This window comes from Chinchilla lanigera, unplaced genomic scaffold, assembly GCF_000276665.1.
Source record: "Chinchilla lanigera isolate Chin_1 unplaced genomic scaffold, ChiLan1.0 scaffold00127, whole genome shotgun sequence".
Lineage (NCBI taxonomy): Eukaryota > Metazoa > Chordata > Mammalia > Rodentia > Chinchillidae > Chinchilla > Chinchilla lanigera.
The window spans coordinates 287,465-314,829 of NW_004955528.1; the positions used below are offsets into that span (position 1 = coordinate 287,465).

Here is a 27,365-nt window from a genome sequence, read left to right on the forward strand (position 1 = left end):
GGCGCCCCCTCCCCGAGGCTTCTGCCCGGCCCCGCCAGGGGAGCCCCTCGCGGGATGGCGCGCGAGCCCAGACCCCGAACTCTTTAGGAAGGCTGGACGGGCGCTGAGTGAGCACCTGCACCAGGCCTTAGGGTTATCAGGGGCCGGGTGACCATGGCCGCTGTCACCTTTCGGAACTGTACAATGAGGACTTCCTGAGGACTTTGACCTCAGGCCCTCCCACCCCGAGATCCAGGATGTGGGCTTCTCCACATTTACCAGTGGACAGGGGCTGACCTGACCTCTGACCTCAGCCCTGCTGGACACCGCAGCCTCTTCCCACACCTTAAGATCTGAGTTGATCAGAATCTGTCACGGGAGGGTTCAGTAGGCTCAGGCCTTGATCCCTGGTCCCCGCCCCTTAGTCCTTAGTGGCTTCTGGTGTCTTGGTTAGAGGACCCCAGAGGGATGAGCTCCCAGTGCCTGCTCCTCAGCTCTCAGGACTTGGGGGTCTTCCAACTGAACAGGCCCCTGGAAGCCCACTTGGGCAACAGGATGTTCTTTGACCATGACCTGGCAGACAAGCCTGAGCCTCTGCACCCGTGCGGGCTGTGAATTGTTTAGCTGAGGTGGGCGCACTGGCTGAGGTGCTGGACAGTAGGAGACGGGAGGTCAGCAGAGCATGAGGCCTCTGTTTGGTAGAGGGGCTCCTGCTGGGCACAGGGTTGAGAGAAGTGCCAGGTAGGATGGTCAGTGGCATGGTCAGAGTGAGATGTTGGAGGGGCTGCAGTCTGCCCATCAGAGAGGGAGTTCATGGGGTTGGGGCCTTCAACACCGACCTTGGCTGTCTTGTGTGCCTGGGGAGAAAGATCCAGTGGTGGCTGCCCAGGTGAGATGTTGCTACATGGGTCTAAGTGAGAGGGGTGAAAGCCCTGAGGGAAAAGATGTCCCCAAGGTGCCAGGGTCTGGCAGCCTGTGAGCCAGCAGTGGTTCCTGGTGCCGTAATTGGCCCTCAAGAGGAATGTCGACAGCCTCGCTCCTCCTGCACAGGCCACTTTTCCTTGGGAACATGCCCGGCTGCTGATCCTCAGCACACCTTGAGACTGTGAGTCTGACAGAGGGAGGGAGTCCTTCCACCTTGGTCATGCCTTATGTCGCTTGCTTTCCCATGTGACAGACACAGGAGGGCAGGTCTCCTGGCTGGCCAGAGAAGGCCTATCAAGGAGAAGCTCTGGGGCAGCCCTGCTAAGCCCCACTGAGCCTCATGGGTCTGTGCACTTACTCCACAGAGATGACTGATCCCTTCTGTGTTGGAGGAGGCCGCCGGCTCCAGGGGTCCAGCAAAAGTGGATCTGGGAAGGGTAGCAGCCGGAAAGAGGTCCGACTTCCCATGCTGCAGGACCCACCAAAGCTGGGTGAGGACCCAAATCCCAAATCAATTCCAGAGGGTCATGGATAGCCAGTGGCAGAACAGGCCACCTCCTTGTGTCCTGAGTGCCTCAAGGCCTTCCTAGGGTGGGAACTGTCTTAGATGGAGCCTGGAGCCTGGATTCCTGTCCTGGGTTTGCCAAAGCCTCGTCCCTGTGTCTTAGTGTTGTAGAGCCAGGGCTCAGTCCAGGCCTGCAAGCCCTTGGTAGCTGGTGATCCTGTGCGCCCCCTGAGTCCTGCTGCATTGTGTGTTGCAGGGATGCCCGTGGTCCACAGTGGACAGACAGTGCCTGGCCAAGCCCCACTCTGCTTTGACCCAGGAAGTCCAGCCAGCGACCGGACAGAAGGGAAGAAAAAGGGGCGGCCAAAAGCTGAGAACCAGGCCCTCCGAGACATTCCTGTGAGCTTCCTGAGCCTGGGTGGGGCTTATGCTAGGTCTGCCTATGGAGGCCACTGCCTTGCCCTTACCTGCTCTCTGAGTAACCCCTCCCAAGTTTCAGGCTGGGGCCTGGGACCTTCCCATCTGATGTGTTGTGAGATCCGATGGACCATGTTAGTGGCCCCTAGCACAGATCTGGAACAGGGCTTGAATTGCTGCAGTCCCTAAGTTGAGGGGCTCATGTGGCCTCTGTGCCATGTAGGCCTGGGGAGGGCTCTGGGTCTGGAGCACGGGTTGGTAGAGGCCTGGGTGGCTGAGGGTCAGCAGCCCAGCCTTTCCCTATGCCCAGCTCTCCCTTATGAACCAGTGGAAGGATGAGTTCAAGGCACACTCAAGGGTGAAGTGTCCAAACTCGGGGTGCTGGCTGGAGTTCCCCAGCATCTACGGGCTCAAGTACCATTACCAGCGGTGTCAAGGGGTAAGAGGCTATGGGTTGGGGAAGAGGAGCCTTGGGGGGTATGGCTGGGCAGAGGCCCCTGGGCCTTCTCCCACACTTGCTCTCCCTGCCCAGGGTGCCATCTCAGATAGGCTGGCCTTCCCCTGCCCTTTCTGCGAGGCTGCATTCACCTCCAAGACTCAGCTGGAGAAACACCGGATTTGGAATCACATGGACCATCCCTTGCCTACCCCGAAGCCTGGCCCAGTCAGCCGACCGGTGACCATTAGCCGTCCTGTTGGAGTCAGCAAGCCCATTGGAGTGAGCAAACCAGTTACTATTGGAAAGCCAGTGGGAGTCAGCAAGCCCATTGGCATCAGCAAGCCTGTCACAGTCAGCAGGCCCATACCAATTACCAAGGCCATGCCAGTCACCAGGCCTGTGCCAGTCACCAAGCCCATTCCAGTTGCCAAACCTGTGCCAGTCACCAAATCCATGCCAGTCACCAAGCTTGTAACAGTTACAAAACCTGTGCCGGTCACCAAGCCAGTACCAGTGAGCAGGCCCATTGTGGTCAGCAAGCCAGTACCAGTCAGCAGGCCTGTTGCCATCAGCAGACACACACCACCCTGCAAAATGGTGCTGCTGACCAAGTCTGAGAACAAAGCACCGCGTGCCACAGGGAAGAGCAGCAGTAAGAGAAGGTACAGGAGCTCACTCCAGGTGGGGTGTCTGGTTGGGTATGCCTAGGGCTGAGGGCCAAGGCCAGTCTGCCTGGCCCTTACCTCATCTGCTCTCTGCAGGGCTGCAGACAGTCTGGACACCTTCCCCATCCCACCCAAGCAGGCCAGGCCAGAGAATGGAGAGTATGGCCCATCTACCACAGGCCAGAGTACAGCCTTCCAACTGAGCACGAACCCCAGCAATAGCTCCCTGCTGCTGGGAAGCAGACCCTCAATGGGGAAGGAGGTGCTGAGGCCCACAGGCCCTGTGTCCCCACCTGAGGAAGACCCAGAGCGCACAAAGCACAGTAAGATGAGAGCCCCAAGGGCAGCAGCTAGGGCAGGCTCGGCCTCCGTATGGTTATTTGACCAGAATCTTGGTTTCTGCTTTCTCTCCCCCGAGTCAGGAAGGAAACAGAAAACACCCAAGAAGTTTACAGGGGAGCAGCCATCCATCTCAGGGACCTTTGGGCTCAAAGGTGAGACCTCAGCCTGCTGGACCCCTCCAGAATCAGGTGGGTCCACAAGTATGCTGGCACTCTCAGCCCATGGCCCCCCATCCCACTTTACATGTGTACACAGGCCTGGCCAAAGCCGAGGACAAGGCCCGAGTTCACCGATCCAAGAAGCAGGAGGGCCCGGGCCCCGAGGACATGCGCAAGAAGGTGCCAGCTACCTCCATCCCTGTCAGCAAGGAGGCGCCAACTCCTGTGACCCACCCAGCCCCAGGTGGGGGCCGCCTGTCAGAGACTCAGGGCAGGTCTTGATGGTGGGATGGGTTCTTCAACACAAGCATGCAGGCCAGCTGTGGAGCCTAGGTGCTACACCCAGTGCCCAAGGCATCCAGGAGCTCTGCAAGTGCCTGAGGCTGCCTTTTCCAGCCTCGTGGGCTGTCAGTACCACCAGCGGGAAGCCACCCTTCGAGGTAGACAGCCCCTCCTTCCTCTGGCCCTTCCTCACAGGTGGCCCTGAGGAGCAGTGGCAGCGAGCCATCCATGAGCGGGGGGAGGCTGTCTGCCCTACTTGCAATGTGGTCACCCGGAAGACACTCGTGGGACTTAAGAAGCACATGGAGGTGTGTCAGAAGGTAAGGCTCGGAGGCCCTGGGGGAGGGGAGACTCTGGCCCTCACTCTGGTTCTGACGCCTGGCCTATGTCCACAGCTGCAAGATGCACTCAAGTGCCAGCACTGTCGGAAGCAGTTCAAGTCCAAAGCTGGCCTCAACTATCACACCATGGCTGAGCACAGTGCCAAGGTATGTTCTGTGGCTGTCATCTCCCCATCGAACCCTGATGCCTGACCTCGTACCCCACTCCATTCCTGTTCCCTCACCTGACCCTGGACCACCTTGCCCCAAACCCTGGGCTGGTGTCAGGTCTGAGGCTCGTTCTATCTCCAGCCCACTGATGCTGAAGCCTCCGAGGGGGGTGAGCAGGAGGAGCGAGAGCGGCTGCGCAAGGTGCTGAAGCAGATGGGGCGGCTGCGCTGCCCCCAGGAGGTCAGTGGAGGGGCACAGGCAGGGCACAGGCTTGGGGGAAGGAATTAGCACCTTACTGGCTGTTTATCCGACCTCTGACCTGACCTCCAGGGCTGTGGGGCCGCCTTCTCCAGCCTCATGGGCTATCAGTACCACCAGCGGCGCTGCGGGAAGCCACCCTGCGAGGTAGACAGCCCCTCCTTCCCCTGCGCCCACTGCGGCAAGACCTACCGCTCCAAGGCGGGTCATGACTACCACGTGCGCTCAGAGCACACGGCCCCGGTGAGTGGCCTGTGGCCCTCCATCTCCTCGTGGTACTCACATAGCCTGTGCTATGGCACCATGCTCTTTCCCGTGTGTTAGCATGCCAGTATGCCTTCTGATAGGTATGATCTCTGCCCTCAGTAACTCACTTGTGTCCCAGTGTGTGAGGTGGTAGGCACCTGGGACCCCTGAGTTGCCTGTGTTGCCCATGTCCTCCACACACTTGTGTGTACCTTGGGTCCCTGTGCCTTCAGGGGCCTTGCATGGCCTGTACCTCCCACAGACTCTGACTCACTGCCTTTGGCTGTTCTGCCTCGGTGGTTCATCTAGTCTTCTGTGTGTCCCCGCCCTGCAGCCTCCTGAAGAATCCATGGACAAGTCTTCTGAAGCAGAGGACCTGCTGGGTGTGGAACGTACCCCAAGTGGCCGCATTCGCCGCACATCGGCCCAGGTTGCCGTGTTTCACCTGCAGGAGATTGCAGAGGATGAGCTGGCCCGTGACTGGACCAAGCGGCGTATGAAGGACGACCTTGTGCCTGAGACTGCACGGGTCAGTTCCCCAGCTGAGTACACAGGCAGTACTATGGCTGTGGTCACGCCCTGACTCCCCCTCTGAACCCCCAGCCTGCTGGTCTACCAGCAGGATTTGCCTCAGCCGAGAACTCCTTGTGACAGCCATATTCCTTTTCTGCTGACCTTGGCTGAGGGGCCAGGGAACCTGTTACCGAGGCACATGGTCTTGGGTAAGAGGGTGCCTTGGCCTGAGGCTCACTTTGGTGTTGTGCCTGGCTTTACAGCTCAACTACACTCGGCCAGGCCTCCCTACACTCAACCCACAGCTGCTGGAGGTGTGGAAGAATGAAGTCAAAGAGAAAGGCCACGTAAACTGCCCCAATGATGTGAGCTGGGGTAGATGGTGGGGCAGATGGGAGGTTCTGATGTGGTGGGGCAGATGGGAGGTTCCAGGACAGAAGGCCCAGGTGTGACTTTTTGGGTAGCAGCAAAGGCTGAGACAGACATGTCAGGCAGTGGCCACCCTTAAGGTGACCAGTCCACCTCTGATTCTGGGCTCCAGCAAGGTCCTCTTATGGGACCCTGTCAGCAGAAGGGGCCTCAACTTTAGGCCCAATGTACCCGACTTGCCACACCCCAGGACTCCCGGGGCCAGAGCCCTCCATCTGCCCCCAGAGAAGCCCCAGAACTCCCTGGGGCTAAGGCAGGGTGCACCTTTGTGTGGGACGCCTCAGGAGGACCTCTCCCCACGGCTGTCTCCTGCCTGCAGTGCTGCGAAGCCATCTACTCCAGTGTGTCTGGTCTCAAGGCCCATCTTGCGAGCTGCAGCAAGGTCAGTTTGGGGGCCTCTCATGGCCTGATATGTGCTTAGCACACCCAGCTCTCTTCTGTCAGGGGTCCCTGCATTACCATGAGATCCTGCCTTGCTCCCATGCATGGTTTGAGACTAACCAGTGCTACACAGCTAGACCCCACCCTGTCCCCTGCTGGTACCCACGAATCAGTCAGTCCCAAGCCCTGCCCTTAGGGTTCTTGTGTATGGATGTGAGTGTGTAGTCGCCCCAACCAGGGCAGAAGGCACACTGACTTGGGATAAGGATCCTCAGCAAACTAGGCGTCATGGCACAGACCTGTAATCTCTGTACTCTGGGAAGTTAAGGTAGGAGGATCACAAGTTTAAGCCCAGTCTGAGCAATTTAGCAAGACCATGTTTGGAAAAAAAATAAAAAGGGTTGGAGATCTAATTCAGTACAAAGGTCCTGAATTTAATACCCAGTGCTGCAGGAGCAAGAGGTGGTGTTCCACAAAGCTCTGTAACCTTCCCTGGGGTACCAGCCTCTTCCCATTCTCTTCTGACCCCGCAACCTCCCTACAGCAGAAACAATTCAGTGATCCTGTTGCAGAGTGGCATTGGGATTTCTAGAGCCCACCTGTTGGGCCCCTGTCCTGGCACAGATAGCACAGCTTCATCTGGGTGTCCCTGACCGCTTCGCAGGGGGATGAGGGCTTTGGTGTTCTGAGGGTCAGATTCTAGGTTGCCCATGTATTTCAGGGGGACCACCTGGTAGGGAAGTACCACTGCCTGCTGTGTCCCAAAGAGTTCAGCTCCGAGAGCGGTGTCAAGTACCACATTCTCAAGACTCATGCAGAGGTGCGAGAGTAACACAGGGCCTGCAGCAGGGGATGTGTGTGTGTGTGTGTGTGTGTGTGTACATGCGCACACGTGGTTGGGCCAGGAAGGGTAGGGGGCCAGGTGTGGTGGGGAAAGGGTGTGCTAAGTGGTTGGTGTGTTTGAACAAGTAACCAGTGGTGAGAAGTCTGGGAGTATCTCCTCAAAGTGATGTCCTGCTTCCATGGACACCAGGGTGATTCCTGGGTGGGAACCCTGCCCCTCAGCCACTGAACTGCAGTTGGCCTGAAGGTGGCTGCGTCTGCAGCACTAGAGCAGGATCCCAAGTCCTCACTGCTACTTTTCTCTTCCCAGAACTGGTTCCGGACCTCAGCGGATCCACCTCCTAAACATAGGAGCCAGGACTCCTTGTTGCCCAGGAGAGAAAAGAAAAAAAGTCTGGTGGGCGGGAAGAAGCGGGGCCGAAAGCCCAAGGAACGGCCCCCTGAGGACCCTACGCCCAGGCTTCCCCCACGCCGGGATGACTGGTCCCTGGGAGGCAGAGACAAGGGGGCTCGGGGCTCCACTGGGCGGAAGGTGGGAGCTGGCAAGGCACCTGAAAAGTGAGCCTAGTCTGTAGGATCTGACCCCCATGCCAGCTACCAAGCCCTACTCTGTCCAGTTCAGAGGAACCAGCTGTAGACCTGACCTCCATCCCCATCCCCCATCCATCTGTCCAGTGGGAATGGCCAGCCACTCACCCCTCTCTTTTCAGGCTGCTTGGGACACATCTGGGTTGGTCTCTCCCAGGGTGCCAGGTCAGTAGCAGAAGTGCAATAGCTGGGAGCCAACCCTTCCTGGGAGGACATTCATAGGCCTGGCAGGGGCAGAGGCCTTAGCACTATGGGTGATGCAGTACAGAGCAGTCAGAGGCCTTTGGTCCCTGTCTCTACTTCAGGCCCAGCTAGGTCCCTGCCCTGGCTCCCCAAGCCCCCCAGTGACCTGTGGCTCTGGGCTGATAGCACTTGAACAGCTGTGGCTGCTCCCACCTGGACTCACCTCTACCTGACACTGGAACTCCAGTACCCCAGCTACCTCCCAGGACAGACCCTGTCTGACCACTGCCGTGTTGACCTGATCCCACCTGCCTGCCCTTTTCTACCCACTCTGGTTCCTCTGCTGTTTTCTACCTCTCTGGGCCTGTTCCTCCCACCCCCACCCCTGGCCGCATCCCCCATCTATGTCACCCCTGCTGTGCTTTAGGCCCCACCCCACTGACTTGTGTAATTGTGAGGGGGCTTTCCTGAAAGGTCCCCAGCAGTGCATCCTGCTTGGGGCAAGAGAACCCTACTTAACTCCACTGTCAGGGTAACAGGATAGCTGGGGCTGGAGCCCCCGGCACATAGGGGCAAGCTGGCATGTCTTGCCTCCAGCCTGTGGCGTGAAGTCTCCATGGGGCCAAGGCTGGGCAAAAGGAGCTCAGCTATGAGGAGTCACCCCTGTGGGAGACAGCTTCCATCTACCAGGCAGGACTGCCACAGGCCGAGCTCCTGTGGAGGCCATCCTTCTGCCTTTCCCTTTCTTTACCTGCCCCTGTGTATCTGGTGGCATGGTCATTTGATACAGGAACTGAAGGCCAGTGAGTGGAGGGGCCATGACCAAGGTGGCAGCTCCAGGGCTGTGTCTTCTTTGGGGCTCTGAGGACTGGAGGGTCTGCAGGTTGGGCAAGGGTCAGGCAGGGACTCCAGGGTTCCTTGAGGAGGTGTCCACACAGCCTCTGGCCACCTCCCTGGCCTCACCTTCCAACACTGGTACAGGGAGGAAGTTGCTTAGAGGAACTCTTGGACTGAGGCCATCTTCCAGTGGGGGGTGGGGGTGGGCTGAAGGCTCGGCCTCACTGATCCTGGATGATGTGAATTTTGATATTTGCCTGTGTGCGTGTCTCCTGGGTGTAGTGGATGCCAGTCTTGTTGCTGTGACAAGTAACAACTTTTTTAAATTCTGTTTTTTATACAAAAATTCACAACAATCTGACATTTTGGTGCTAAGGGTTTCCTGGTGCCGAAGGTGGGCCTGAGCTGGGCTGACTGTGGCCAGGCCCCTCTGCTGCCCAGGGGGCTGTGTTGACTGGGTACCCCCTCTCCCAGCATGGCTGAGGAGCTCTACTTGGGCAGTCCCAGCCTGCAGTAGGGAGAGCACCCCCAGAGGGCTTTGGGGGTGTTGTGCTTTTCCTGTCTGGGAAGGCTGACTCTGGACAGCCTGAGGAGGGGTGTAGAGGATATATATTACTCCCCCACACACCTTGATCCTGTTCAGAGCATGGCAGCTAGGCAGAAATGGGTGTGGTCCAGCATCGAAGAGTAGTCTGGGACTTTCGGGCAGGAGGGCTGCTCTTTCTATGTGTATTCTGAGTGCTACAGTGGTGTGCAGCTGTAGAGGGGAGGCCCTGGTACACAGCCCTGTTACCTGTGGTGGAGGAGGTTAGACCCCCACACCTTTCTGCAGGGTGTGGCTGTCTGCCCCAGCCTCTCAGGTATTTGGCGCTTGAGGGGAGGAGGGTAGCCCATTTTTTGCTGGGGGTTTGTGTCTAGGACACCCCTCAAAGCTCACAGGTAGTCCCTTGTGTGGAAAGTGGGGGTCCTGGATAACTTGATGTTTAGCACTTTAACTCCCTTCTTTGTCTTTGAAGTGGGTCTGGGGGTTGCTGCCAGAAGTGGCTATTGGGTTGGACCCCTCCCTCTGTCCCTCCTTCCTTCTGACACTAGCTGGTGAGGAGCAGTGGCAAGCTGAGAGTCCTCGGTCTAAGAGGGTAGGGCCCTGGGCAGGCCTCTGCAGGTTTGCCCTCTTTCCAGTCATGGCCAGATGACCACTGGCCTCCACAGACAGTCTCAGTAAGAGGGACCAGCATGGCAGACCCCCAGGTCTGATGAGCATGGACCTTGGAGGCCCACACCCTGGGACCTTGGCAAAATGAGACCGTTGAGGTCTCAACTCTGCAGATCTACCTCTGGCCCAGCGCAAGCCCTGCCCTCAAAACAGAAAAAAGTGCCCCAGGGGCTGATACTTAACACAAAAATGGGATGCACTTTATTTGCTCCTGCACAGGCAGATGAGGGTGTGTCCTAGGTTCCAGTGGGCTTTCCTGTCCCTTTAGTGGTTCTGAAAGGAGACCCTGGGAGGGCAGGCTGTCCCTATGAGGCCTTGCTGGGTGGGCCCAGGCAGCTTGCTTTGAGTCTGGGTTTAGGAGGGTCAGTGGGTCACCCCTTCTGCCTAAAGGCCATGCGTCCTAAATTTTAGGTATCTTGGTTTTTTTTTAAACGCAGTTCTCAGTACACAAGTGCATTTTGAAAGACAGGTTCCAGCTATCACTTGTAACCATATATATACATATATATTCTATCTACAAAGTGTTTATTTGCAAGATGTTTTGACGGTGAGCTTGGGCCTTGCCCGCCTTGTGACCATCTGTCCCCATCCTCGGCTCCGCCCCGCCCCCTGGACCGGAGTGGGGGGGCAGGCCATCAACTGTATGTATTAGAAATGACTGTATCAAATAAATGTTTATTGATTTCTTTTCCAGGGTATTTTGTGCGGCTGAGTTTGTGCTAAGGCGCTAGGAAGCCGGCGCGCTGGCGCGCCAGCGCGCGTGGCCTTCTGGGACCCGTAGTCCGCGGGCGCCCCGGGCTCCTGCGGGCGTTCCCGGCAGCCGCCTGCCCTCCCGGAGCCATGGCTGCCCCGCCAGCCTCCGCGGATGCCGCCCCCTCGCCCCCGCCGCCCGCCGCAGCCCCGGACGGGCCGGGCCGGCAGGCAGAGCACAGCGAGGCTGCGAGCGAAGACCGGTAGGCGCGGCTCGGGCACGGCAGGGCGGGGGTCGCGCGCGCCTCTCCGCCCGCGGGGAGGGGTCGCGCAGCCACAGCCCCGCGCGTTGGCACCTCCCAAGGAGGAGCGGGGCAGTGGGGAGCCGACGGCCTGGCGGGCCCAGCGGCGGGCAGCGGAGGCACCGGGTGGCCTCAGCCTGCGTTCCGGGCCCGGGGCCTTCGCCCCTGAGCACCAGGTGGGCTCTGTGCCCCGCTCAACCCCCCGGGTGGGTCGCGTTAGGGCCGAGGGTCTCGCCGACGGCCAGCGATGGGTCCGCGGCGGCGTGGGGAGGCGCCCTACCGCCCCGCCGGTGGGGCCCGCGTGGCTCTGGCGCTCTCGGAGCACGAGGAGAGGGCAGCGGCCTCGAGGAAGCCGGTCCACCGGGTTGGTCACACGCCGCGGCGCCCTCGGGCCGTGGCCAGCAGGGGGCGCAGGCTGCGCTCCTCGGTCAGCCCGCGGCCGCAGGACCCGCCTTCCCCAGCCGCCGCCGCGCGGAGTAGGGCGCCCGGGCTGCGGGGCGGACGGCCCTCCAGGCCCCTCCCCCTGGGCGGGCGGGGCCGGAGGCTGCGGGGCTCGGATCTGGAGCTCTGGTGCTCGAGGAGCCAGGGTCCGTGGATGTGACCAGGAGCAAAGGCCACGGCCAGCTACTCCGAGGGCTGCTGAAGACGCCGACTGTCCTGGGCTCGGCGGCCGCGCGGGGCCCCTGACGGTCGGGGCGCGGGGCTGCTGCGGCTGGGGTCGAGGTACACCTCGAGTCCGGCCAGGGGCTCTCAAGCTCGCCCCAGGCGCCTGCACGGACCTGTACCTGCCAGGCTCGCGGCTCTGTCGTAGGCGGCCTGGGGCCTGTGCGGAACAGGGAGGGCCTCGGCGGCTGTGCGTGGAGTGAAGGAAGGCCGTCCGTCAGCCCAGCGCGGCGGGAAGCAGCAGCCCGCTGGGGAAAGTGCCCCACCGTGCCAGGATGCGCCCCTATCCCTGCATCCGCCCTGCGAACGCTGCCCTGCTGTCTTGCCCCTGCAGCCCATGGCTGGGTGCTGACTCCAAACGCTGCGCTTGTGGCAGCAACGCCTGAGGAAGGGCTCAGAACAGCCCTGCGCCACGGCACGGGTTCTCAGTCCTCTCTTTGTCCACTCGCGGTACATGACAAGCCTTCTTCTCCACAGGCCCTGCCTGGATTGTGGTTTCTCTGGCTGGGGTCGCTCTCTGCAGGGCGACCTACTTGGGAGTGCATGTCTGTGCTTTCCTCCTCATGATGCCACTACATGTGGGCCCCATAGGGCCAGTGAGAAACTGCTTTGGTCCCCAGCCCCATAGAGCCCTGCTGCTGCCCGTGAGGAGGGCAGAGGCCAGCCACAGCTCCGGGGTGGGTAGTGGAGGAGTCTGAACCATCTGACCGTGCCACGAGCCTGAGTCACAGAGGAGATTGGGAAGCTTCTTCCAGCAGCCCTGGAACCTGAAACGGGAGAGATCTGCGCAGAGGTGTTTAGCCAGGTGGGCTCTAGATGTGGCTGGCTGACCAAGGATATTAGCACCCAGGGGAGGAGCTGGCAGTGTGAGGTTTTTTTGCTAACTCCAGCCGGGCATAAGGACTTCCTGGACCTTATGGGCGGGGACTGGTGAGCCAGACCTGCTGGCAGTTGTGTGGCCAGAACCTGGCAGTTCTGTTAGTACCCTAGATGTGCACCTGGGTCGGGATCAGGTCTTCTACTAGACCCCCTCATTGGGCGGGTTTTCCCACAGACCTGTAACTTTTCGCACCAGTCAGGGATCTTGGCCATCTGGGGTACCCAGGAAACATGCCAGGTTGTCCAGGCTGACTCCCCCCTCTACTGCACAGACAGTGCAGGTGGCCGATCACCTGGAGCCCAAGTCTGCAGCCTCGTCCAGGGGAGCGTCAGCCTCTCCGAGCATGGGCCAGGCCCCACTCATTTTCCCAGGCTCAGGGTGCAGCCAGCCAGCCACCTGTGGCACTCCTGCTTGGGTAGCCCCTGGAGGGGAGGCAGGACAGGCTGCCTTCAAGGCAGATCCCAGCAGTACCCCTTTTTCAGATGTGTGAAGCCCATGTGGGGTCTTCCTTTTCCCTGAGCCTTGGCCAGCCCATCTCGAAGCCACGGCAGGAGGGAACTGGCACACACAATCCTCCAACCCCAGGTGGTGGCATGGGGCCAGCCAGAGCCTCTCAGTGCAGATCCCAGAGTCAGCAAAGGAATTTCAGCTGTTCTACCCTTGTCAAGGGTGGGGCCAATTCCTCCCTTCCGTTGCTGTGGGTAGGGAGGTGGCAATGTCCCCTGTAGACTGCTGAGCATTGGCTGGCTACAGGGACCTGCTGGAGCCTCTGTGAGGTGGGGGTGGGGCAGTTATTCTTGGATGCTGCTGGAGGGTAGAATTTCAGATTTGTTTATGCCTGTAGGAGGCACCTTGGAGCCAAAGGTGGGGCGTCCAGCTCAGCACCAACATTCAAGTCACCTGGTCACCAGGAGAGGCCTCAGATTTCCCTGTCCTATTGGTAGGGTGGGGGTGGGGATGAATTTTCTTCAGGAATTTGTGGGAGGGGTGCTGGAGCACAGTGGTCTGCAGCAAGCCCCAGGCAGGCGAGCCTGTAAGCCTGTGCAAAGGCAGGCAGTCCACATGCAGGGCTGGCCTGGGGACTGCAGGCCACAGTAGGCAAAATCAGTGCTATTAATATCTGGCGCGTGAGCCCCAGCTGGGTGATCCTCTTATGCCTGTGGCTTTGGCTTCTGAGGCCAGCAGCAAGGATATGCCTTAGTACGGTGGGCTCCTCGGGCTTCCCAGCTTCTGTGCCTCGACTCCCTGCATAACGCAGACAGCCTTTGTCTGCCAGGGCTCTAGCCCCACCCAGCTCTTTACCTGCTGTGCTGCCCATAGGAGTGGTTCCACCATGGAGGGCCAGTTCAGGCAGCCAGAGCTCCTGAGCTGTGGTGGGAAGCTGCTGTGGATTTAAGAGGATGCGATGCCTCCCCTAACTGCCAGCGCATAAGCCACACACTCCTGGGATCACCCCGCTGTCCAGGAGCACCCACCTCCAGGATCCCTGTGCCCACTGCGTCCTTAGCCATGAGCAGCCCCCCTGCTTACCCTGGCATCAGGATCTCAGGGTGCTGGGCCCTTGGACCAGAAGGCAGGTGAGTCACAGCAAAGTCCCTGCTGGGGAGGAGAGTCTGCCTTCACAGTGGTGCTGGCCACTCCGCACAGTGTGTGGTGCAACCTTCGTGCAGTACGTGTCTATGGATATCAGAAAACAAACAGGCTGGCAGGCACTCTGGGGAGCCTGCACAGCTCAGGCTGCAGGCGCGGTTTTGCTTAGGGCTGTGGGTTGTGAGTGCGTCTTGTGTCTGCTTTGGCCCTTAATCCTTTGAGCTGAGATTAATTTTGGTCAGAAGCACCCTTGTCCATCCGTGGATGGGAAATGAGGTCTTGTGCAAACTTTCCTTCTCTAGGGGTAATTCACGTGAGACAGCCAAGCTGGGCTTGGTGAGGACCCAGCCTGGCATTGTCTGGGTCCATCAAAAGCAAGGTCAGGCAGCTTTCCCCTCCAGCCTGCTTGTAGCTGGTTGCTCTTCCCAGCAGGTCAGGACCAGGCTCGGCAGCACGAGCCTTGCCGGGTAGCCATGGCGGTCGTGACTTCAGTGTGGTGAAGAAGTGTCACTGATAGGGGCTGTATAGTGAGGACCAAGGAGAGCAGGGGCAGCTTCAGCCCCTGACTCTTGGCCCGCATCTGTTCAAGTTGGTCCTGCGTTATACCACTGGCTGTATACCGCTCACCGCTGGGGTCCAGAGCTCACCACGGGCAGCTGTGGGAGTGTTAGGAGGCCCCTTACCCTTACCCCATTCAGATGTTCTGGGCTGGGGAGTTACCTTGAGGCAAAAGGGTGATTCCCTGCAGCTGGTGGGGGAAGCACAGAGAAGAGGGGCCAACCTGTGTTTGTTGTCTGCTTACTGTGGCCTCAAGGATCGTCAGAGCTGCCCTTTCTTCTGGGATTGTGCTGCCTCCCTCTGTGGGCCAAGGCAGCTCCCAGCCTGGAGCCCGAGGGGGTCTGCCACACACCCCCAAGCTGTGGGAGAGGCAGCCCATTGGGTGGGCCTGGCTGACCATTTTTATACTGTAGGTGGGTTAGTGTGCCAGGTGAGCAGCCAGCTGCACTGTGTCCAGGGATCTGGGACATGGCCGATTGTGAGTCCTGTCTCTCCCTTTTGGCCGAGAGCCATCCAGGCAGACCTGGGGTGTGGTGGAGCCCCTCAGAAGTCTCATCATATTCTGTCCCGTGTCCCCCACAGGCTGCCCTGCTCCCGTCCTTTTTTTTTTTTTTTTTTAATAAAATTTTTTTATTTTAAAGAATAAAAGAAGGATAACATAATAATAGGGGGGACTTAGCAAATTACAGACAAAATGGTAGGAAATTTCCCGTCCTTTTTTTGAGACAGGGTTTCACTGTGGAGTTCAGGCTGGCCTTGAACTTACTATGTAGCCCATAGTGGCTTCAAATTCACAGTGATCCTCCTGCCTTAGCCTCCCAACTGCTGGGATTACAGGTGTGCACAACCACGCCTGGCCCCTGCTCCCATCTTGGTACACTGTGGAACAGTGCTGTCCCCTAGGCTTTCTGCCTGGCCATTTTGGTAGCTGGCTGTGTTGTTTGTGCTCCGCCTGCTGCCAGTGCCAGTGCTGAGCTCCAGAGCCACAGAGGTGAGACTGAGCTCAGCCGACTGGCTAATTATTCCCCAAGCTCTCCTCAGGGTGAATGGCGTGGAAACAGCCAGGCTTGTCTTCTTTTTTTTTTTTTTTTTTGGTCTCTTTGAGCCAGGGTCTCGCTGTGCAGCTCAGGCTGGCCTTGAGCTCACCTTGTAGCCCAGGCTGGCCTCTAACTTGCAAGGCCTCCCAAGTGCTGGGATTACAGATGTGCACCACCACAGCCAGCCTAGGCTTGTCTTCTTTGTCCCTGAGAACAAGTGCAGTGTGTTTTCCTTGTCAGACAGACGGGTGGTCTTTTTACTGCTTAGGCTTGCGCCCACATCACTCTGTGCTTTTGAGAGCTGCCAGCATGACCCGTCCCATTAGGCTTCAGCTGCTTCCTTCCCTACACTGCAGTAGACACATGGCCCATGGTCATCGCAGGGTGCACTGGGAGGAGCACACACCTGGAAACAGCGCTTCTATCCCAGAGACACGGAGGTGCTTGTGCCACCCCATGTCCATGTCCTCTGTGCACCAGCTCCAGGAAGCACCACGTGGGCCTCTGGGCAGGAGCTGCAGCAGAGGCAGTGGGACATCCAGCTCCCCAGGCACCGCAGCGTGGCTCTCATGGTAGCAGCAAGGCACAAGCTTGTGTGCGTGGAATGTGGAAGAAGTCTGTTCCAAGTCCTGGTGCCCAGAGCAACCCCAGCTGTGACTGACATGTCCATTTCTAGCTTTTTTGAGCTCACAGGCAGTGACTTGAAGGCACATTCCAGTGATGACTCTTCATCTCCTGGGTGGTGTGTTTTTTTGTTTGTTTGTGTGAGGCTGAGGATTGAACCCATGTGCTCTACCACTAAGGCATGTGCTCTGCTACTAAGCTACATTCCCCCAGCCCTTTTAATATTATTTTGGAGACGTGGTCTAAGTTGTTTAGGCTGAACTGAAACTTGCAATCCTGCCTCAGCCTCTGGAGGAGCTGGGATTACAGGTTTGTGCTACTGTACCTGGCTCATCTGCTGGGTCTCTCCATAAATGAAATCACATCTTTTCATAGTTTGATTTTCTCGCCTAGCCATGCTCCAGGGCTCACCTGGTATTCCTCTGCAGTGTTCATCACTTGTTGATTCCAGACCACAGTGGGCAAGTGACACTGTGGTAGGAAGCACCCTACAAGGAGCTGGGCCTGCACACCCACTTGCTCTTTCTTTCTCTCCTTTCCCCTCTCCTCCCCTCCTTTCCCTTTTCCTTTCCTTTTGGTCATTTATTTCTGTGTTGTTTTGGTCCCTTTTTGGAGACAGGGTCTCATTCTGTAGTCCAGTCTGGTCTCAAACTTGCAATGCTCCTTAGTACTGAGACTACAGATGTGGTGCCCCACCATGGCCAGCTTCTACCTGCTATTTCTATAGATGTTTCTCCTGCTTGCCATGGGCCCTGCCTTGTGCAGTCAGGGGCCCTGGTCCAGAAGTCATCTCCAACATGTGTGGGCCATGACCAGCCAGGCCAAGCCACTGACCCCTGAGAGCCTCTTGGGCAGCCTGAAAGATGGTGCTGGGGGTACTGAGTAGTCCAGTCTCCCTCTCTACAGTGGCATAAGTGCCCCTGCCCAGCCTGCATATCCTTTCCACAGCATCTTCCCACTAGGCTGTGCCTCTCAGGAGAGACTGAGCAGGCAGTAGGTGTGCCATGCAGCTGATCGGGTCTTCCCAAGAGATGTCCCCTCACTCAGGGTTTGAGGCCACAGTGAGAAATGGCACTCCTTTAGGGACACAAACCGACTGCATAATCAGCAGGAAGCTGAGTACCAACTCCGTGTGAGTGGTGGTATAGATGGACACAGGCACAGGTCCATGCCTTCCTTGGGCTGAATTTCCACCTGGCAACCTCCCCCTTCTCCAGGGGTGGCTCAGGGTTCAGCTCTGCAGTCAGCCCAGACAGGAGGTGTTTCTAGGATGCTGAAGTTTCTACCTTTGAGACCCAGGAGGAATCATAGTGAGAACAACTGGGTTCTCTGTAGGACTCCCAGCCTACATGCTCCTTTTTTTGTTTTGTTTTATGAGACAGGGTCTCTCTGTGTAGTTCAGCCTGGTCTTGAACTTGTTATGTAGCCCTTACTATGTATGAACTATGTATGAACTCTTGGGGATCCTCCTGCCCCAGCCTCCCAAGTGCTGGATTATAGGCATGTGCCACTATCCCCAGCTATAGGATCTCTTCTTGACATCTGTCCTGTGCTCTGACAGCCAGTTAGGCCTGGCAGGGTGCCATCCTACACAGGGCTGTCATGCTGCTCTCATGTGGCCTGACCACTGCCACTGCACTGCCCTCCCATCTCCTGGGGTGCCGGCCCTTCAGAGTAGCAATGACTGGGCTATTCAGTGAGTGCCTGGATTGGGGAGAGGGTGTGATCCTCTGCAGGGTCTCCTTGTCCTTGAGCTCCCACCTTGCATCCCCTGAGGATGGGGCTGCGCCCAGCCCAGTACACATTGAAAGTGGAGTGTGGCCCAGAGATGGTGCATCCTCCTGTTTTTGCTGTCCTCATTTTGTGGACGGATGGTCCAAGGCCCTGTGTGATCAGCTGCATGTGCATTTTTGTGCATACCCTGATGGAGCCACCTATGTTGGCTGAGCCTGTGCCTTCAGGGACACATCCCAAGGACCCTCCCTCTTTTTTTTTTCTTTTTCCAGTACTGGGAATCGAACTCACAACGTCATGCTTGCCAGGCAGGCACTGTGCCACTGAACTAAATCGCCAGCCCCAAGGACCGCCCCCCCGCCCCCTGAGTGTGACTCTGGTACCAGGGGTTGAGGCTGAGTGTATTTCTCTTTGCAGTAGCAATGCAGGGTCCCTGGACAGACTCCTCCCACCTGTGGGTACTGGGCGCTCACCCCGGAAGCGCACCACCAGCCAGTGCAAGTCTGAGCCACCCCTGCTGCGCACGAGCAAGCGTACCATCTACACGGCAGGGCGGCCTCCCTGGTACAACGAGCATGGCACTCAATCCAAGGAGGCCTTCGCCATCGGTGAGAGCAGTATAGGTGGACATCTCTGGGACTCATCTGTGTAGCCGGCCCTGCTGCTCCTGATCAAGAGGGTCTCTTCTTCCCTGGTAGGGCTGGGAGGTGGCAGTGCCTCTGGGAAGACTACTGTGGCCAGGATGATCATCGAAGCACTAGATGTGCCCTGGGTGGTCCTGCTGTCTATGGACTCCTTCTACAAGGTAAGGCACTGCTCAGCTCCCTGGAGCACCATGCATCCTCCCTCTGACCTCTGTGTCCCCTGCAAATGCAAACATATGATCCCTGGGCCTCAGCAGGGCTGGGCCAGGGGCTGTCGACAAGGGCCCACCTTTGTTTCGTGGCTCCCACAGGTGCTAACACAACAGCAGCAGGAGCAAGCAGCCTGCAACAACTTCAACTTTGACCATCCAGATGCCTTTGATTTTGACCTCATCATTTCCACTCTCAAGAAGCTGAAGCAGGGCAGGAGTGTCCAAGTCCCCATCTATGATTTCACCACTCATAGCCGAAAGAAGGAATGGGTAGGCCCAGGGCTGCAGAGGGTGGTGCAGAGGTGTGAGCTAAGCCTTGAAATTCCCCGGGTTTCTTTGCAGAAAACACTCTATGGTGCAAATGTCATCATCTTTGAGGGCATCATGGCCTTTGCTGACAAGACGCTGCTGGAGGTGAGGACCTGGTAGGAGCACCCATCACACAGGTGTCCCTGTGCCCTAAATATGCGTCCTCCAGCAAGGCCCTATTGTCTATCCTCAAGGCCATCACTCTGTTGCCTGAGTGGGCCCCTCCCCAGCCCCAGGAGGCTGCAGGAATGCTCCAGCCATGGTAGCTTGGCTGGGCAGCATGGCAAGGTGTAACTGCTCGGGACAGTTGTTTCCTCTTCCACCTGCTGAGTCCTGTGCCTGTGTCTGCCATGTTCTTCACATTCTTGTTTCTTGCTCAGGTACAGGTGAGGACTAGAGGCCAAGGAGTTTACAGGGCTTTACTGTAGCTCAAATGGACTGAGTTTGACCATGGCTCAGGCCCAGGGGATGCCACTGTCTGGCACACAGCAGTACCCACCCCCAGTGTAGCTCCTCAAGGGACATCTTCCATATGCTAAGTGGCAGGGCCACTCCCAGAGCTCACCGAGTCTCAAATCCCCAGTATTCACAGGAGGTGCTTTGAAGTGTGTTATGCTGCCAGCACTGCTCCTACTTGACTCTGTCCTGAGTGCCTGACCTATAGCGCCCCCTACCACATACCTGAACCTTAGCACCCACAGGCACCCCACAGCTCTTGTGTACACATCGGGATGCACACTCGCGCCCATGCTTCTGGCCAGGCTCAGCACACAGATCAGGTCTCACGGCAGTAGCTGACTCCACATGGCCATCTTGCTCTGCTGGTGACGGTGCCCTCCTTGGCAGGCCTGTGGAAGCCTTGTTGGCGTAGGACTCAGGTCCACTCGTTGGTTCACTGTCCCCATAGCTCCTGGACATGAAGATCTTTGTGGATACAGACTCTGACATCCGACTGGTACGGCGGCTGCGCCGGGACATCAGCGAGCGAGGTCGGGACATCGAGGGTGTCATCAAGCAGTACAATAAGTTTGTCAAGCCTGCCTTTGACCAGTACATCCAGCCAACCATGCGCCTGGCAGACATTGTGGTACCCAGAGGTAAGGCTGCCAGGCCACTGCTACAGGGTTGGACAGACAGGCAACCCAGCTTCTGAGCTGCCCTCCCCCGTCTGCCCAGGGAGCGGGAACACGGTGGCCATCGACCTGATCGTGCAGCACGTACACAGCCAGCTGGAGGAGGTGAGCCAGCCAGACGCAGCCGAGTCCCTGCCACTCTGCCACCTGCGGTAGCCTGTGTTCTCTGTCCCCCATACTGTCTATCCCACGGAGGTGCTAGCCTTTGAGGGTCTTGGGCCTGCTCTGTCAGCCTAGCCCCCAGCCCCTCGTGCTGCCGGGCCACCCCATCCACAGCTGAAGAATGGCCTTGCATGGAGGGCATACTCCTGTCCCTCCCAACCCTTTGGGGACAAAAGAGATTCACTGCCTCACTGGCCCAGAACCACGGGGTCTCAGTGCTGAGTCCCACACGAGGCAGTGGCTCCTGTCTCACTGTTCTGGGAATGGCACTCTGCAGGAGCCACGGGGGATGCTTGTGGCTGGTCTTCGAGTCTGGGTGTGCCCTTCAGCCACTGGCACAATGATTACTACGCTGTTGGAGGCCTGGAGCCTGCAATGGGCGCAGGGGACCTGGCTTGCACTGCCCCAACTGAAACCACAGGTTGTGGCCCAAATGGTCCCAGGCTCGAGGCTATAGGAGCTCGCCCCCTCCCACTGCTGGCAGCTTCCTGGGATTTTCCCCACAGGGCTATAGCCTGTCCATTCCTGGGTGGGGGGAGTCCAGTGCCTGCCCTGGTCACTGACGCATCACCCATTCCCTTGTGTTTCCTTGTGTTGCTGCCACAGCGTGAACTCAGCGTCAGGTAAGACTTCCACCGCTTTCTGCACAGACGGAGGCATTTCCAACATCCACATGGAGCCGCAGGGCTGAGCTGGTACCAGGCCAGGCAGCAGGTGGCCCTTCTGATGTGGAAGGGCAGAGTGGCCCTGCTTCTGCTTCCCCTGTGGGCAGATAAGAAGTCTGAGACACAGAGAGTTTCAATAACTTGCCCCAGATCACACAGTACCTGTGCTGGCCCACTTGGGTAGAGGTTTCTGTCTGTAGGACCCAGCAGCCAGAGGGCCTGGCCCTGCCTCCGCACTGGCTTGGGGATTGAGGCCTCAGCCCCTCCGACGCCCTCCTTGTCTGTGTTTCATCCCTCTCTGTCCTTCGGCCACTGGTGCAATGCTTAGATGAACCTAGTAGGCAGCAACCAAGCACCTGCCCAAGCCTTGGACAGCACCAGGACCCTGCGGGGATAGGAAGCTCTGGCCGACCCACCCTGGGGGTGCTTAGAAATGCCTCCGGGGCCACCTTCCTGCCACCCTGCTTCTGGTCCCTGCATGCCTCTCTGCTTGTCCCTCACCAAGACCTGGGCAGTGCAGGCCTCCTGTCAGGTCCATCATGAAGCTTTTGTCTGAGAAGTTTCCAGGCTGTGGCTAGCTCCATTTTCCATTCTCTGGTCACCCAAGGAAGTGGTGGCCAGTGCCCCACCTGCCTCCTTCAGCCACAGGAAGTGGACGGCAGCAGGAGGGAAGGCTGCTCAAGCTCAAGCAGGCGCCCGGCCTCCTCACCTCTGCCCTCCGGCTGGGACCGACTGCAGGGACACTGATGCTCTCCCCACTAAGTGGTCTTCTCTCTGTTCTTTTCCTCTGTGTAAACCCGTTTCCTGCCTTGTTCCCTCCCTGAACACGCTCTTCACCTGGCGAGCAGAGGAAGCTGCGTTGGGATATGTGAGCAGAGAGCGCTCTGATTGTGCTGCGCTGTGTGCCTCCCGCCCACCACACCGTGCCCCCTGCCCTCCTACAGCCCCATCCCTGCACCCCTGCTCCCCCTCCCAGCCCCTCTGCATTCCCACATAGCCCCCATTGCCTCCCCCACCCTGCTGCCCTGTCCAATCCATCTTACCCCTCTCACACTGTCTTCCCCCTTCACCCCCCCCACCTCTGTTCTTGCACGCCCCCTACCTCCACCTCGCCCTCCTCCTCCCCTCTCAGGCTGCGGGGGCAGCCAGCCCTGCTGAGCCTCCTCTGCCTTCTCTGCTGGGGGCCCTGCACTGCCTGGCGGTGTGGGCCTGGGCAGGGCTTGACCCACTGCCCAGCTGTTCTTCCAGGGAGAGGTTGGGGACAAGCTTCTTCTCCTGGGACTAGGACTTATCACCACTGTGAGCCCACCCTCTGCTGCTTGGGCCCCTGTGGCTTCCTCTGAACCTGGAGGGCAGCCCCTTGCCCCCCAGCCCCATGGCCAGCTGCTGCCCTCTGCCCTCTGCCCTTCATTTGGCAGTGAAGGTGGGGCAGCATCTGTCCTGAGCCCCATCCTCAGATCAGCCACAGCCAGGCAGCCAGCACCCACCCTGCCAGCTGCCTTCCCCATAGCTGCCCTGGGGCAAGGAGGGCCCTGGGATAAGAACCCCATTGGTGAGTATCCCTAATCGGTTTGTGTCCCCAGGGCCGCCCTGGCCTCAGCACACCAGTGCCACCCCCTCCCCCAGACACTGAGTGTCCTCAAGAGCACACCTCAAGTTCGTGGCATGCACACCATCATCAGGTGAGCACCCACCTGATGGGGTAGGGCAAAGTGGGGCAACCCCAGGAGCCTACCCTGCTAAGCTAAGTCCATCCACCCTGCAGGGACAAGGAGACCAGCCGGGACGAGTTCATCTTCTACTCCAAGAGGCTGATGCGGCTGCTGATTGAGCACGCCCTCTCCTTCCTCCCCTTCCAGGTGAGGTGCTGCCCATGGGGTGGGCTGGGGCAGGGATGGGGCAAGGGGCTTGGTGCTCACAGATACCTGGCTCCTTCTATACAGGACTGTGTGGTGCAGACTCCACAGGGCCAGGACTACGCGGGCAAGTGCTATGCAGGGAAGCAGGTATGCAGGGCCAGGGCCGGCTGGCAGCTGGAGGTAGGTGGTGGGCTCACTCTCCCTCCTTCTTCCCAGATCACAGGTGTGTCTATCCTGCGTGCTGGGGAGACCATGGAGCCTGCACTGCGTGCTGTGTGCAAAGATGTCCGCATTGGGACCATCCTCATCCAGACCAACCAGCTAACTGGGGAGCCTGAGGTGCTGAGATCACAGGGAAGGGCTGGGGGGTGCAGGGAGCCCAAAGGGGATGCAGCTCACCCCTCACTGCCCACAGCTCCATTACCTGCGCCTACCCAAAGACATCAGTGACGACCACGTGATTCTGATGGACTGCACAGTATCCACAGGCGCAGCCGCCATGATGGCAGTGCGTGTGCTCCTGGTAAGTGGGCCCCATATGGGCACAGAGGCTCCTGTGGGGTGGTGGGAACTAACCTGGCCTTTGCCCTGGCCAGGACCATGATGTGCCTGAGGACAAGATCTTCTTGCTATCACTGCTCATGGCGGAGATGGGTGTGCACTCCGTGGCCTACGCATTCCCTCGTGTGAGAATCATCACCACAGCTGTGGACAAGCGCGTCAATGACCTTTTCCGTATCATCCCAGGCATTGGTGAGGCTTCCTTGGCCCTCTCATTGGTGCCTGAGGACAGGGTGTGGCCTCAGAGGCGCCATCACACTGGGCTGTTTCTTTCAACAGGGAACTTCGGTGATCGATACTTTGGGACAGATGCCGTCCCCGATGGCAGCGATGAGGAGGAGGTGGCCTCCACAGGCTAGACTTCCAGGCTGAGCCATCAGTCCCCACCCCACTTTCCCTCCCCCTCCTGTCGGGATTGCAGAGCAAAGGATGTTAACTGAAGCTGTGTGTAGTGTTGCACACCTGTAATCCCAGCACTCAACAGGCTGAGGCAGCAGGGTTGCAGAAGTTCAAGGCCAGCTTGAACTACATAACAAGACCCTGTCTTGAAAAAAAGAAAAGATATTAACTTATTTTAATTTTTTAAAAAGTTACCAAAAATTTTAATCTATTTTATAAAATAAATAAAGCTTTAGAAAATAAAAGTATGACTGGTTAGCTGGGATACAGAGGGTATCCTGGCCAGGACTTAGGCATAGACAGTCTCTCCCAGGCTGCAGGAGATGGCTACCCCATCCCAAGCTATGAGGCCACCATAGGAGATGGGAGGGGGGCCCGGGCTTCCCCCAGCGAGGCAGGGGTTCCCAGGCTTGCATGCACTTCCTTGCAGTAAAGGGTTCAATGCCAGATGGCAATGGGGGCAGGCCAAGGGCTCCTAGAGCCACACAACTTGGTGCCACCCAGCCTGGACTCAGGAAGGATACAGTGCCGCTTAGGGTTCTGAGTGTCACAAGTCAGCCTCTGACCACTTCCCCCATGTTTGTACCATCAAGGGACCCAGCGGAAGTCAGTGTGTGGGCAGCTGTGGGAAGGACTGAGTCGTGGAAAGAGCCCTACTGCAAGCACAGGGCCAGGGCCTCTGTGGGGCAGTCCCCCTGGCCAAAGTTGGACACACCCCCAAGCCTTTTCTGACACATCTGGACTCCACAGTGAGGGCCAGCTTCTCTGGCCATGCTGGTCCTGCCTGAGCAGCGTGACACAGACATAAGTGTATATATGTAGGTGCTGATCTCCAGGCAGGTGGTGTGGGATCTAAGATCGGCATGCTGCAGAACTCCCTGTCCATCCAGGCCTGGTTGACACCTTTTGGCCAGCTCACCCTGCCGCCTAATGGCCTGTCATGCAAAAGCTTGTCTTGGGGCGGGGACAGGAAATTGCTGGGCGGAAGTGGTAGCCTGCACATAAAGCAGCTGGCTTGTCCAAGGGGCAGCCAGTACCGGGGACAGAATTGAAGTAGGACTGCAAGGCCAGCAGGAGGGCTACCTCCAGGGTGAGTGGACCCCTCCCTTGTCTCCAGGACCCTGGCCCACTGGCTCACTCTCAGACTTCGGGCTGGAAACCTGCAGACCACACATCCTGGGGGCTGGAGCCTGGGGAGGTACGCTTCCTTCCAGCCAGGTTTTGGGTGAGGACTGAGGAGCTGGCAGGCAGGGTCCAGGCCTTCCGGGGAGGGTTCTACCCAATTCCAGTGAGACAAATTTGCTCCCAGAGAACCAACCAAACCATGCATGCATGTGTGCGTCAACACTACCATCCACACATGTGGTAATGCAGCCACACAGCACACATCACAGACACAGAGGCACATATAAGTGTGCATGGTGGGGCTCAGGGATGGAAGCATGGGCCACCAGCACCTAGGAAAACGGGGCTTCATCCCCTTTTTTTTGGACCCACCCCTTTTTTCCAGTACTGGGAAATGAGACACAGGTCCTTGTACATACTAAGCAAGTGCTGTAGCTCTAAGCTATATCCCCAACTCTAAAAAACTTTATTTAAAAAATTATTTACTGTGATAAGGTGTGGGTAACAGTGTACCATCATGACTTTCTTTTTTTTTTTTTTTTTGGTGCTGTGAATCAAACTCAGGACCTTGTGCTTGCCAGGCAGGCACTTACGCCACTGAGCTATATCCCCGGCCTTAAAAAATTATTTAAAGACAGATTCTTGCTAAATTGTCCAGGTGCTCTAGAAGTTGTGACATTCCTGCTTCAGCCTCCCAAGTAGCTGAGTGGAGGCATGCACCAGTACCTAGCTTATCCTTATTTTAAGATAGGGTCTTTATTTATTGATTGATTGATTTTTTTTTCAGTACCAGGCATCGAACTCATGACCTTGCACTTGCCAGGCAGGCACTGTGCCACTGAGCTAAATCCCCAGCCTGAGATAGGGTCTTTTTTGTTGTTGTTGTTTTCCGGTACCAGGAATTGAACTCACAACCTTGCACTTGCCAAGCAGGAGCTGTGCCGCTGAGCTAAATCGCCAGCCCAGGGTCTTGATGTGTAGTTCAGGATGGTCTTGAACTCACTATATAGCCCAGGCTGGCCTTGAACTCACAGCAATCCTGCCTCAGCCTTACCAGTGTTGGGATTATAGGCATGCACCTCCACACCTGGCTTTATGCTTCTTCTTAGGGTCAGTGAGGGGCCTAGAATAGATCTTGCAAGCAGAAGGCCTGAACCTGCGGCCCCAAGGACCAGGATCCAAGCCCTTCCTAGGAGAGCAACACAGCTACCAAAGGCACTGGGACTTCCAGACCCAGGCAATGCTTGGTGTCAAGCCCAAGCATGGGCAGAGCTCTCCAGGGAGCCTGTTGAGGTTCTGATTTGGGGCTGGGGCCAGGAGGTGTTGTGCTGTCCTCCAGGTACCTTGGTTCTTCCGAGGTTAGTGCAGGCTGAGGGGTGAGGTCAGCACCCAGGAGGAAGGGAGGCCCAGAGCAGGGTGTGTGGGACTGAGGTCAATTAATGGCAGCAGGGCCTGGGGTGGGCTGGATGCAGACCTGGAGCCCCTCCTGAAGTCCACCTGTTCTGGTTCTAACAGCTGCCCCTGGGCGGTGCCTCCAGGACTGTCCAGCCTGAGAATGCTAAGTCTCCAGGTCAATCTCAGGTTTGTCAGTCCGTGAGGTGCTGCCCCTTCCCCAGCGTCAGCTGTCAGATGACAGTGGGTACCCTGGGCTGGTGGGGTGGGAAGCCTAGGGTGCCCAGCAGAAGGCACAAGTCCATGGTTAGGAAAATGACCTGGGGGTCATCGTGTGCTGTGAGCAGTGTGACGTCTGGGATGAGCTAGAGAACGATCTGCCCCTCACAGCGCCTGAACTGGGCCAGCGGAAGCCAGAAAGCACCAGGCAGAGGTGTCTGGACTCCCGGGCTCTCCAGCCTAGTGTCAGGCCCAGCTGCTGCAGGATTTTTCCTGGGCGAAAGGCCTCCTGGATGGAACACCGTCAGAGCTGGACAGCTTCCGGGGGTGGGCAGGAGGCAGAAGGCAACCAGAGAGGCCCCCGGAGGTTAGGGGGCTTTCGAGACTCCCCTGGCAAGTGGACGGGCTTGGGAGTGGGGAAGCGGGAAGGGGCGGCGCGAGCTGGTGAATCCCCTGCCCTAGTCAGCCCCGCGAGTCCCTCAGCTACATCCCTACCTACGTCTTCACTGTTAAATCGGCAGAGGGCTTGCTGCGTCGCTCACGCTGATACGTGGACGCTGAGCGCCCAGGGAGGGACTAGGCTGGGAGCAGTGGCGACTTCGGGGACCCAAGCAGGCGGCGCGGACCCCAGGCTCTCCTCAGCACGCGCCCCATTCCCGCACGGCCGGCGCCAAGATGTGAGTCGCGAGTGTCCTGACGGGTTAGGGTTAGGCTGGGACAGACAGGGCCCGGGCGCTGGAGTTCTCCGCCCCTGCTCCCGCCCAGCGCGGCCTCGGAGGTCCGGCCGCTCCTCCTCCTCAGCCTGGCCATCTTGGGTCCTCCCCGGGCTCCCCGCGCCTTCCTCCTGTGGCCCCTCAAGGGCGTCACCGCCGTCGCGGCCGCCAGCCTGGTCTCCGGACTATCCCGCCGCGCCC

The 27,365-nt window shown here is 58.3% G+C and overlaps 3 protein-coding genes across 9 annotated transcripts; all 3 read left to right on the top strand.

The window, feature by feature from the left end:
* Positions 1–1,029: 1,029 nt before the first annotated feature.
* Znf512b (zinc finger protein 512B) lies at positions 1,030–10,386 on the top strand (the record flags this gene model as incomplete). Of its 2 annotated transcripts, XM_005409917.2 has the most annotated exon segments (17): positions 1,030–1,084; positions 1,269–1,394; positions 1,665–1,807; positions 2,136–2,264; positions 2,358–2,926; positions 3,026–3,252; positions 3,352–3,423; positions 3,527–3,673; positions 3,907–4,031; positions 4,107–4,199; positions 4,344–4,442; positions 4,533–4,703; positions 5,041–5,235; positions 5,483–5,584; positions 5,968–6,030; positions 6,751–6,849; positions 7,183–10,386. In XM_005409917.2, coding segments are annotated over 16 exon segments (2,610 nt in total). In that variant the 3' UTR covers positions 7,435–10,386.
* A 101-nt stretch (positions 10,387–10,487) lies between these two features.
* Positions 10,488–23,842, top strand: Uckl1 (uridine-cytidine kinase 1-like 1). Of its 6 annotated transcripts, XM_005409914.2 has the most exons (16): positions 13,082–13,168; positions 13,549–13,805; positions 18,189–18,379; positions 18,470–18,576; positions 18,727–18,897; positions 18,970–19,041; positions 19,844–20,033; positions 20,113–20,174; positions 21,745–21,764; positions 22,480–22,578; positions 22,662–22,755; positions 22,840–22,902; positions 22,972–23,094; positions 23,171–23,278; positions 23,352–23,508; positions 23,596–23,842. In XM_005409914.2, the coding sequence occupies exons 2-16, from the start codon at positions 13,738–13,740 to the stop codon at positions 23,673–23,675; spliced, it is 1,605 nt and encodes a 534-aa protein (XP_005409971.1). In that variant the 5' UTR covers positions 13,082–13,168; positions 13,549–13,737; the 3' UTR covers positions 23,676–23,842. The 6 variants fall into 6 exon arrangements, with proteins under 6 accessions (XP_005409968.1, XP_005409967.1, XP_005409969.1 ...); XM_005409911.2 differs by lacking the exons at positions 13,082–13,168; positions 13,549–13,805; positions 21,745–21,764 and adding exons at positions 10,488–10,646; positions 20,838–20,854; XM_005409910.2 differs by lacking the exons at positions 13,082–13,168; positions 13,549–13,805 and adding an exon at positions 10,488–10,646.
* A 736-nt stretch (positions 23,843–24,578) lies between these two features.
* Positions 24,579–27,365, top strand: LOC106147210 (WAS/WASL-interacting protein family member 3-like; the record flags this gene model as incomplete). The annotated part of the gene is given in 4 exon segments (XM_013507429.1): positions 24,579–24,605; positions 24,773–24,913; positions 26,356–26,421; positions 26,973–27,365. Coding segments are annotated over 4 exon segments (627 nt in total), but the record flags the coding sequence as incomplete, so codon positions are not given.

Excerpts from the sequence above, each read along its gene's own strand:
- Uckl1 (XM_005409910.2), top strand. The coding sequence starts at position 10,534 with ATGGCTGCCCCGCCAGCCTCCGCGGATGCCGCCCCCTCGCCCCCGCCG. Across the intron at positions 18,577-18,726 it reads CTATGGACTCCTTCTACAAG|GTGCTAACACAACAGCAGCA; the intron begins GTAAGGCACTGC and ends TGGCTCCCACAG. Across the intron at positions 20,034-20,112 it reads AGACATTGTGGTACCCAGAG|GGAGCGGGAACACGGTGGCC; the intron begins GTAAGGCTGCCA and ends CCGTCTGCCCAG.